Source organism: Plasmodium knowlesi, assembly GCF_000006355.2.
Source record: "Plasmodium knowlesi strain H genome assembly, chromosome: 7".
Lineage (NCBI taxonomy): Eukaryota > Apicomplexa > Aconoidasida > Haemosporida > Plasmodiidae > Plasmodium > Plasmodium knowlesi.
Window position 1 is genome coordinate 457,141 of NC_011908.2, and position 11,580 is coordinate 468,720.

General features: G+C 39.4%; 2 protein-coding genes across 2 annotated transcripts; both read left to right on the plus strand.

Annotated features, from left to right (window-relative positions):
* Positions 1-1,574: 1,574 nt before the first annotated feature.
* On the plus strand, positions 1,575-4,470 carry PKNH_0709000 (phosphatidylinositol N-acetylglucosaminyltransferase, putative; the record flags this gene model as incomplete). The annotated part of the gene is made up of 13 exons (XM_039113924.1): positions 1,575-1,601; positions 1,831-1,924; positions 2,126-2,249; positions 2,343-2,419; positions 2,533-2,582; positions 2,696-2,765; positions 2,899-2,947; positions 3,099-3,195; positions 3,354-3,382; positions 3,619-3,658; positions 3,776-3,885; positions 4,079-4,138; positions 4,404-4,470. 13 exons carry the CDS (start codon positions 1,575-1,577, stop codon positions 4,468-4,470), a joined length of 894 nt encoding a protein of 297 aa, XP_038969565.1.
* Positions 4,471-7,642: 3,172 nt separating this feature from the next.
* On the plus strand, positions 7,643-10,973 carry PKNH_0709100 (conserved protein, unknown function; the record flags this gene model as incomplete). Its single annotated transcript, XM_002258348.1, has 2 exons — positions 7,643-10,199; positions 10,405-10,973. 2 exons carry the CDS (start codon positions 7,643-7,645, stop codon positions 10,971-10,973), a joined length of 3,126 nt encoding a protein of 1,041 aa, XP_002258384.1.
* Positions 10,974-11,580: the final 607 nt, after the last annotated feature.

Sequence of the window (11,580 nt, forward strand, 5' to 3'; positions counted from 1 at the left end):
TTGGTGCGATTTTTTCTTTCGCCCTCTTTTATATTAAGGTTCAAGAAGCACGAGCAATTTCAATTCCCTTTTGGAAATTTTTAATGCCTATTAATCGAGTACCATTGGAGAAGAAACAGCAAAAATTTTGTCTCCATAAAAAAAAAAAAAAAAAAAATTAATGCACAAGTGGGCTTGCGCAAAATAGGGGAAAAAGGCGTGGGCATCAAGAGTGGGAGAAATCGGTGGATCATGTACCTATTGCCTTGGAAAGCGGGAGAGGGAGAGCCGAAGAAAGGCGAATGCGATATGCGATTCCATACATGCTGCGTGATATGCAACATATGCGAATACACACACAAATGAAAGGAGTTACGGTGACCTCCCCTCAGAGCCCACCTTTACTTCATTCCGCAACGGGCTAACTAACACCCACGTTTTGGCAAACAAATTAGCCCCTTTTCATGTGTTCTCGAAGGGGGTAATTCCAACGGGAAGGAAAACCTCTGATCCATTATAGACATTTGGAGGATGCCCCCATTCAACGACATGAAAAAAAAAAAAAAAGTCTTAAAAAAGGAACGGTGTAATAACCCCGTATACGGTCGAATTTTTTTTTCCCCTAAAAGTTTGTGTCTGCGTTAGGGGCAATTTAGTGATGATAAAAGTATTTATTTAGTCCCCATTTTTGAGGCACCCAATTAAAGCTGCAACACAGGAAGGATACATTTTTTTAAGCGAATGTGGTACATGTTTGTCTGCCCCCCCCCTCCAGAACTGAACAAAGAAACATGATCATATATTGGGGAGGGGGGAAATTACCATTTGTTTCTTTTTATGTCACCATTTCCTATTTATACACTGCTGTTTTGCAGTTCCTTTTTGAACCACAAATGTGTGTGTGCATAACGTGCTATATTTAAAAGGGAAAAGAGTTACCTATGAAGTGTATGACCATTGGGGTGGTTACATCATTAGGCACATTACTTCGTTCTTTTCCCCTATTTTATGTAATCGGGAACAAATATGTTTCGACTGTTTTGTTTCTGTTTCATCTGCTGTGCACTGGTCCAAAAAGGGAGACTGAAAAAACCTCCCCCATGTAGGAACAAGCAAGCGAAAATGTGTACGTAGGCACAATGAAAAAATTAACGCACAATTGTGAAAGCATCCTTTTAGTGAGTAATTTTATGTACGAATATAGGCAATAAAAAAAAAAAAAAAAAAAAAAAAAAAATAGCTAGTTTGCTCTTTTTTCTTGGATAATTCCCCCCTAATTATGATTTTTCATTTATAACTGGAGTTAAGAAACTCCATGGAAACCTCTTTTACCCATATTTTTTGGAAAAAATTACACTCACCCACATGCCATTCATTTTTTAACACATTTCACCATCTTCTTAACCCCAATTTGAGAATTTCACAACATTCGGGTGTTTAAATTTATTGTGCGTGTGTATGGGGATGCATCAAACTGTACATAGAAGGTCATGGACAGGTCAGTTTTTTTTCCTCTTTTTACATGAACAAGCAATATTTTATAAAAAAAAAAAAAAAAAAAAGAAATTTCATATCTTTTATGAATGGGTCACATAATGGATGGGACTACCAAAAGTGGAACGGTAAATGTCACTTTTCTTAGATGGAATAAAATTAAAAAAAAAAAAAAAAAAAAAAAAAAAAAAAAGATCGAAAGGCTATTAGAGCGCTACACAATTAAGAGTTAATTAGTTGTGAAGAGAGCTATACATTTTTGTCTTCGCCCATGGGGTGTAATGGCACACCGGGTAGGTGAACGCATAAGTAAAAATATAAACAAGCACGTGTGTGGTTATTCCTTTTTTCATGAAGCGGAAAAAGAAATGGCGAAAAATACTGTATGAAGACCAAGGGTACCAGGACAACTATGTGCACAGCAGTTTTATGAGCTCCCTCTTGACGAACTGTAAGCAAAAATTAAAGCATCCCCGTAAAAGGAGTCACTTCGATGTGTCCCAACGTGAAAGGGAATAAGAACGTATTGACCGAGCTCATGTCACCCTTCTTTTCGCGTCATTCTGTTTAACACTTCCCTGTTTTTTTCTGTCTCATTGCTTTTTTCACTTTGTTGGTCTTTTCGCATCCTTTTTCCTCCTCCACCTCTCAGTTGGGATCAAGTACAAGTATTCCCATGTCTGCCACAGCATGTTGTGTGTGAATCATCAAATAATCGTCGTGCTGCTTCTCCTGCTGGCGTATCATTACATCGACAAAAATATAGCGTCCAACAGGTAGGCCTCCTTCTGGAAATTGGCAGATGAGCAGATGGGCCGATACAACAACTCAGCAACACGTCCAATTTGCTTTCCACCGCCCTCTCACAGGCTAATATACGCAGCCAACATCACCATTATAATACTTAAGGAGGTGCTCATTTACCAAGATCATAAATCGATAAACTGTAAGATGAAAGAAAAAAAAAAAAAAAAAAATGAAGACTAATAAGTTAAGAAAAAAACGAATAAGGATATATATATATATATATATATATATTTTCCCCTTACACCTTTATAGACTCTTTTAAGAATATTTTAGACACCATAATTATTATTGGAATTATATGGGTAATATATATATTTTTTTTTCACTACTTCATAGATTTACCTTTTGATTTCCTTCACACACATTCGTGCATTATGTGTTTTTTTTTTTTTTTTTTTCCCTCCCCCCCCGGAAGATTCTATCCCCCGTGTTAATTAGCCTAACCCAAACACACAGCGACAACACGGTGTACTTGGTTTCAATACGTAAATGAGCATTTGTATTTGAATGCATCATGCTTATGTAGATCTTATATTATAAGAATTTATTACCTTTTTCATATGCGTTAAGCATGTGTCATATTTCCCCCCCCCCTCCCTTCCTCTTTACGAACTCAAGTGCTGCTACTAATTCATCTTATGTTTCACAACTACGGATTTATATACGAGTAAGCAGAAAGTGCGCTATTTGTTATGCATGCATACTGGGTGGCGTAGATATGTATGCATCTACGTGGGTACATTTGAGTGTTGTTAGCGAAATCACATCTTAAGTTGCTTTTTCTTTCTTCTTCTTTTTTTCCCCTTTAACGATGTTAGGAAAAACGAAAATATAGATATATTCGATTCGACTTCCTTAAGTTGTGCCGTCATCGCAAGCGTCATACTGGGATCCCGCCTCGAATCCATCGTGCAGGTAATATTTGTGAAGGAATGGACCAATCATAGTTATTTTTTTTTTTTTTTTTTTTTTTTTTTTTTTTTTTTTTTGGCGCATATTAAGGGTACAAGGAGAGAGATCCCCTTTATGCATCATTTATACCGATAAAAATTCCCTTTTACTTTCCTTTGTAGGTATTTTCCTTCCTCTTTTTTTCCTCCATGTAAGACAACAAGGAGTTTTTCCACGACACCATTTGGTCATCGTTCTCGTTCGTTATTTATAAGAATGAGCACAAGAGTTAACGATACAATGTGGTATGACCCACTCGCGTGAGGTGAACAAAATTCACCAACGAAGTACCTCCCTCCGCTCGCACGGTTCTATATGCCTACGTCAGAACAGGACAAACGGTACATACTTTATTTTGCACCCCCTTCCCCCCCCTGCATAACTTAGACTTTTTTTCTACGCGCCCTTCATCGTTCAAACCATAGCCGTAAGGAATCCAATCATCTAACCGCTAAAATGAAACGACACTGTGAAGTTGCCCTGTGCTAACTTCCATTCACAGATGGGTTCATATGACTATCCCGTTATTCTTTCCCACATTTAGCTAAAAAATATAAGATACTACAACTACGTCTTGTTCCCTTTGATGTTCTTAATTTTATCCCTCTGCATAAGAAGCATTTCCTCCATACTGTTCTACTTAAACTTACTTGGGTGAGTTTCTCATGCAGTGCATTTTCTTACATGTTGAAAAAAAAATTTTCAACACACATATGTTATTATTTTGTGTGCATGTGGGAAGTAGATGGTTATATGTGCTCATGTACCTCCTGCGTAAGTACGATTGAAAAAGCTATTCTCACTTGAGAAATCCATGGCTAATTTTATTCCTTTCTCCCCTGTGTAGGCACATATTCCTCATTTTTGTCATTCCCGCCTTTTTCCTGAGGAAGCACAATTTGAAAACGTAAGTACCAGGGGGGAAATGCATACGTATATATGCGTTCATATTCATGTACGAGATCATTCCCCCTTATAAAAGGTTGCACACACGCACACGCCTTCATGTTGGGACAGGGGCATTCCAATGGGCATTCCAATGGGCATTCCAATGGGCATTCCAATGGGCATTCCAATGGGCGTGAACAGAAAAGTTGAGGAAAATGTTCACTGAACTGATGTGCCACTTGGCCGCGACTTCCATTTCCCCACCCCACCCCACCCTCCTTTAGCAAACTGGAAGGACCATGGGACATTTGCGCCTTTCCAACAACAACAAATAAAAATGTACAAGAGTAGAGTAGAAAGTTTAGCACAAGTGGACACCAATTCCCTGTATATTTTTGCAAATCCAGGAAAATGTCTTCCGCGCCCCCAGTCATTTTGGCATTTACACCATATACATAGAACTACTTAGAGAGCTTTTCTCCGTTTATCAGTTTCAACTCAAATGCTGCGATGTGTTAAAGGGTCTCCTTAGAAGTACTTATGTAGGCATAGATGGACAAACGTTCATGTTTATGCAAGGAACCGCGTTGTTACTGCTTCCTCGTGGGGGAAACCCTGATGCGTAAAGACACAAATAGAGAGGATACTCCCCCCTCTAATACGTACACACAAGGGTAGGAACATAGGAATGGCATAAAGGGAAAAACTTCGAGGCTTTTTTTGCAAATGGAAAAAACATTTTTCATTTTGGGTGGACAAAAAAAAAAAAATGAACAAAATGGTTTATTAATTATATTTGGACTTAAGTGATATCCTATTTTTTTTTTTCTTTCTTTTTTTTTTTTTTTAATTACCCTACTGCATTGTGCATGTGCACTAAATTAATGCTTTGTTTTATTTCCTCTGTGGGGAAGTAAAGAATTTTTTTTTTTTCTGTCAATGTTTTTGTGATACTGGTGCATAGTCAATTTTTTTCTCCTTTTCTTTCTTCCTTCCTTTCTTTTTTTTTTTTTTTTTTGGGGGGGGGAAGCGCCCAACATACGGGTATTTACGCCAAAGGGGAAACTGTCTAAGCGGAAAATCATGCGCGTGTAACGCGGTGGGTATTTCCTGCACGTGAGACTCCACCTGGGAGGTATACACACATGTCTATGCTTATGCACATCCGTGTAATTCACCTGCGTGACAAAACGACATCGTTATATTTTTTTCCCCCAACCGATTCTTTTCTTTTCTTTTTTTAACTCTGAGGATATGTTCGAAGAGGGGAGATTCCCAATATTTTTTTTTTTCTCGCATCTTTACGCCCAAACTGGGAACTTTGATACCTTCTGTTACCTCCTTTTCACTTGCTCGTTCGTATTGTGCATCCATTTTGTTTTTCTCACCCTGTAGATTCTTTACTCCTTTACTTAACTCCTTGCAACGATTGAAAAATTGTTCTCCTTGGTAAAAAAGAGAAATACGAGTTGCGGAAGCCTTTGTGTTAGTAGCCCCATCTTGAGCACAAGGACAAAGGCATTTTCCTATCATGCGCAACCAAGTACCAGTCTAAATAAGAATTCCCGCTGCTCCCATCAACCATAATTATGTTAGCCATTTAGGAACAAGTTCCAAAACTAAGCGGAAAAGCAATTCTCCTTCCGGGTGCGTACTTCATTGAGTACCCCAAATAATAGCTCCTCTTCGAAGTTATTAATAATGGGCCTCTATTACCCCAAATGACATGAGAAAATAGAACAACCACCTAATTATGCATCCTTCCATTATGTATTGTCCCTACCCCCCACCACCACAACCACCCCCCCCACATATATATATATATATGTAGATTTGCACCACTTGGGTCTAATATCCTAAAAGCTCTTAATTCCGCTACTCTAGGAGAAGCTCCAAATTAGAAAGTGAGGGTAGCCTCATTTTGATCCTGGCACCACGGGTGGCTTCACATGATAAAAAGTAATGCAAAGCGAAGCAACACGAGGTCAGGCAAATCCGAACCGACGAAACTAACCAAACTGAACTAACGCGACAATATAGCTTGTCCTGTGTGATCACTGCACGCAGTAAGGGGGTATTTTATGAGGGAGGAAAACGGAGGGGTCCAAAAACCACACCTCCTTTTCCCTTTATGCAAGGAAGTGTTTTAAAAAAAGTGAAAGGAATTACGCCGCTCTACATTTGCCTACGCGAAACGGCGAAGGGGGCAAAATAGATGGGAACAAAAAAAAAAAAAAAAAAAAAAAAAAAAAACAGAAAGAAAGAAAGAAAGTACAGCAGTGTAAAACAACCTCATAGCCAACCACCGCGCAACGGGGCACAAAGAAAAAAGTGCAGAATAGGCAACACCACCTAAACAGCTTGGATCATCGCCCGCCCCAAGAAAAAAAAAAAAAGAAAAAGAAAGAAAGAAAAAATAGCATTTTCAGCAATTTGGAAAAATTATCAAATTTATTCTAAGAGGTTACGTAGAAAGCAGAAAAAAAAAAAAATGTTATTATTTTGCAAGTAAATATTTCATCACCGTCTTGATTAACACTTGAGGTACATGTGCACAGTACGTGCGACCAACATGCGAAGTGTGTAGAATCGCCCAAAGGGAAAGTACACTTGTACCGTATAGAGGAAGCAAAAAAAAAAAAAAAAAAAAAAAAAAAAAAAAAGGAAGAAACGGAAGGGAAGAAGGAAGCGACGCGGAATAGAACAAAATAGAACGAAACATAACAGAGTAAAGCTTAGTAGAACTGAGCAGGACAAGCAGAACCGAGCAGAACTTCACGGAGCGACGCACCTGCGCGCAACACACACTGACATAAAGTGGCAACGGTAAGCGCAACATTGTAGGAGGAAAAATCGACAGAACACGAACGAGTGGTGCCCACTTCCGGTAGAGAACATAGTTGAAACTCCTAATCACCGGTTCCAGTGGAACCAGGTACCACGCGCAGGTGGGTCGATCAGTTAAGTAAAACGGTAAACACCACGGTGAAAAAAAAAAAAAAAAAAAAAAAAAAAAAGTGAATTATTATTTTTTATTATTTTTTTTTTTTGTAACCACTGGGGAAAGAGAAAAATAACTAAAAAAAAAGAAAACAAAAAAAAGGATAGAACAAATTAAAAGATTTCCAAGTATAACGAAAACTAGCAGTTCCAAAGTTTCAATCTAGATTGAACTAATTCCTGCGAACAGGAGGAGATGTGTAACGGCAAGGAAAGGAAACATAACCGCCAACAAAAGTAGAACGAGAAACATTACCTTCACAGAAGGAACAACTTTTTTTACACATTCGAATATCATTCCCCCCCGCGGTGCATGCAACGCCTTCTACATTACCGAGCAACATCCCAATAGTAGAACTTGCAGGAAGTAAAAACGCATAAGGCCGCAGAGGGGAAAAGAAGAAAAAAAAAAAAAAAAAAAAAAAAAAGTAATAAGAAAAAAAATCTAAAGATACATGTGAAAGGGTAAGTCCTTTTAAATAGCTACCTGAAAAAAAAAAAAAAAAAAACGGAGTTTTCCGAAATGCAGGTCAAAAGGGAAATTGGCCAAAACCCAGGTGTACATTTAAAAAAAAAAAAAAAAAAAAAACGTGAGAGGAGAGGGAACAAACGCGCACACGCTCCGAAGACGGATATAGCACAAGGTAGAAATGTATGTAATAAAAAGAGTAGAAAAAATAGCCACAACGAAAATAGCCATACTGAAGGTTGCGGAGATAATAACCCGGGTAGTAGGCGCACCTACAACCCTAATGATCTCCATGCCTATAATCACTACGACGAACAAGGAGGGTACCGCATCCTCAATGATGAAGCACACGATGCTAGCTGCGCACCGAAAGAGTTAGAAAACAGCTGCGACGGTGAGAACAAGATAGTCCACGCAGAAAGCAAAAACTACCGGGGGGTAGCACCTGACGGAAACGAGGACATCACCATGTCCACGTATGATGATAACACGATGGAAGAAGGAGGCAACACTCAGCAGTGCGACATGCATGACGCATGGATCACACTTTGCCAATATTTCAATTGCATGCAGAAGAGGGACTACGTAAATGAGGAAGACACACATTCCGAATTAACTGTTTCACCAAATCATTTTGTAGCAACTCCTAATTCTTTTTGTCATAGGAATAACTTTTTTTGTAGTGAACATAAGGAGGATTATTCGACTGTTAATTCGTTGGACAGCAAGAAGGCGGGCGGTATCTTCTGTTGGAGTGCCTCCCATCAGCGTGGTGAACATGAGCAGTGCGAGTCTACCCAGGGGGGGGAGGACACCCCTGGGGGGGGCGATACTAATCACATGAGCGGAAACGATAATATCCCCAACGTGCATAACACTGCCAGCCTGAACAAGAGGAATGACGCCATGGGAGGGGAACTTCCAGAGGGACCAGGAGAAGACCCTACCGACCTGCACAAGGAAAATGAGGAGAATGAGCAAGGAGAAAAACAAAAAAAATATATACGAATTATTAGCAAAGGTAATGAGGAATCACATTACGGGAATGCGAACAATATGAATGCTTCGTCATCCTTATTTTCCACACACACAAATGAAAATAATAATTTGGAGGATCATGCTGATGGGACCAATCCTGCTCCCGTCAGTCTATACCCACTCATCAATAGAGACAAAATAGATAGAAATGTCATCTTCATACAAGTACAGAATTTCTCGCAAAAAATTGATGAGTACATTTCGGACGAGAAAATATTCAGGGCGCAGAAATTAATCTTGCACGTAAAAAAGTACGTAGAACATTATATCAGCTATTTCAAAAAAATAAACGATGAAGAAGCTGTTCAGATGTTAACAAATTATTATGAGGAGAACTGTACTGATAAGAACTGCAGTTATAATGTCAACAAATTAAAAGCCCACATAATTTTTTATTTTTTAAATTTTTTCCGCTTGCATGAGATGTCCAATGTTCTGCAAGATTATTCATACTACTTTTCCCTGGACAAGAACAACAGCGTATCCTCTGACACGATGACCCACAGCTTGGACAACAACACATCGCACACCGTGGAAGAAAATTTGAACATGAAGAGAAAATCTTCCGCGGTTCATTTCGGCGAACATTCCGCTGCGAACTCCGACGAAGGTCTCCCTTGTGGCTTGTCCGCTATGGGGATGAGCTTGGATGGCGATATGTCCAGTGAGCAGAACGGCGAAGTGAGCGGTGCAAAAATTGCTGATGAGAAAAGTGCACAGAGTGTTGACGAGATAAATGCGCAAGGTGATGACGAGATAAATGCGCAAGGTGATGACGAGATAAATGCTCAAGGTGATGACGAGATAAATGCTCAAGGTGATGACGAGATAAATGCTCAAGGTGATGACGAGATAAATGCGCAAATTGCTGATGACGAGATAAATGCGCAAGGTGATGACGAGAAAATTGCGCAAATTGCTGATGATGAGAAAAGCGCACAAAGGGGCGAAATTAAAATTGGGGAAGAACCTTCGGACGAACAGCCGGGCCAACATTGGGGTCGAGGCGAAGAAGCAGAAAACGCAAATGAGCGCCCAGGGGATGACAATCCCAATGTAAGGAACCAGGACGACGAGGAGGAAGAACGAAAACGAGAGAGCCAAGTGATTGTGGATAAAGTGTATCACCACCAGTGCAACGGATCCAGCCACCTCAGCAACAACAGAGCCTCAGTGACGAAGGAAAATTCTAAAAAAGAAGAAACCGACTTAAACACAAAAGGAAGTAACCGACATATGGTTAAAATTATTCAGAAATATTCAAGACGTTTTAAAAACTTTAGGAAAATAAAACAAAACAAAGAAGGATGGATTAAAGAAAATGATAAATATTTGGACTTGTGGCATCGAGTGGATAGTGACAATAACATTTCTGTGCATATACGAGGAAAGCTTCCATACGACGTCAGCATGATCCTGTCTATTATCAGCGAAACGGAGCTAAGCACACATTGGGTTCCCTTTCTCACATCCTCTGAAAAAATCAAAAGCTTGTCTAAATCCAGTGCCCTCATTGCGCAGCTCTACGAGTACCCTATAATTGGGAAGAAGGAATCCCTGATGTACGGCCTGGGTGAGTGCACCGCGAGGGCGAACAAGCCGATAAGCGGATAACCAGTTTAGCGGTTAATCGGTTAATCGGTTAATCGGTTAAGCGGTTAAGCGGTTAAGCGGCTTGATGAGTTTACGGCTCCATTCCATTCCTTCTATACCTCCCCGCCTTCCACTAAACGCATTTTCCATTTTTATTTCTACTCCGTTTTTCCTCCCCCCTCCAGGCGCCAACACACTTGAAGAGCTCGGATGTATAATCCTCTGCTGCATGTGCCCCCCGGAGCTGAAAAAGGACATCGAGTTCTACCAAAACATGTGTGAACAAATGAACATAAATAAAAACGAGGAAATATTAAAAGTCAAGGAAACCCCATTAAAATTCAGAAAAGTAAAAAGAGAAGTTACCTTTTTTGATTGCCAGTTGCCAGATCCCACACCCAAAATAGACAGACAAAGAGCAGCCAATTTGTGCTTCTTAATATACCCACTGAATAATGGGAAATCCACCGTTCTTGAGCTATTCGTTCATTTCGAAAATGAGTTTAAGTACACGCCAATAAAAATGGTCACTTATTTTATTAAAAAAATTGTGAAAAATATGTACGCGAATATCATCAAGACGTGCAAAAATTACCACACGATTTATGCCGACCGGCTAAACACAAACCAGGAATTTTACCTCTGGCTCAATGACCAAATTAAGAAGTACACCAAGAGCAAGCATCAGACCAAGTTCATAGATTCGATAAGTCTGGAGAGCTACCACGAGCCGGAAAACAATGATGCGCTTTAGAAACTTAGGGGGAGTGCGGAAGGATGAACGACGCGTTAAGACATACACAGATATAAATGGCACGCACATGATTGACAGCCTGTCTCCTCACCCACTCATAAATTCATTTTGTTAACTCCTTCCTTCTCTATACATGTGTTACTCCGCTTTTTCCTTCTCTCAGCACTTACTCCATTTTCCCTTTCCGAATTGTGATGTTATGCTCACGTTAAAACCGCTTCCTTGTGCAACGTTCACCTGCTTCAGTGTGACTCATAGGGAGTCCTCGAATGAAGGTACCTGTTTACACACCATTTATGCATATATGCCCAGTAAACATTTTTGTCTTTTTTTTACGTAAGCAAAATTTGGGAGGATTTACTCATTAGCGATTTACTTCCTCTACGGTGTTGCCATACCGCGACTTGGTTGCTATCAGCTTAACACCATTTTATTATTCCGACTTCATTGTTGCCCCTTTTGCTATTTCATTTTATTTATTATTATTATTTTTTTTTTTTTAGTAATTAACATGATTTATTTTGTGCACTCTTCATAAAACCGATAAGACAAACAAACGTGTTGATTTCATTTTCGCCATATGTATTTTCACTTTTTAATCGTATTT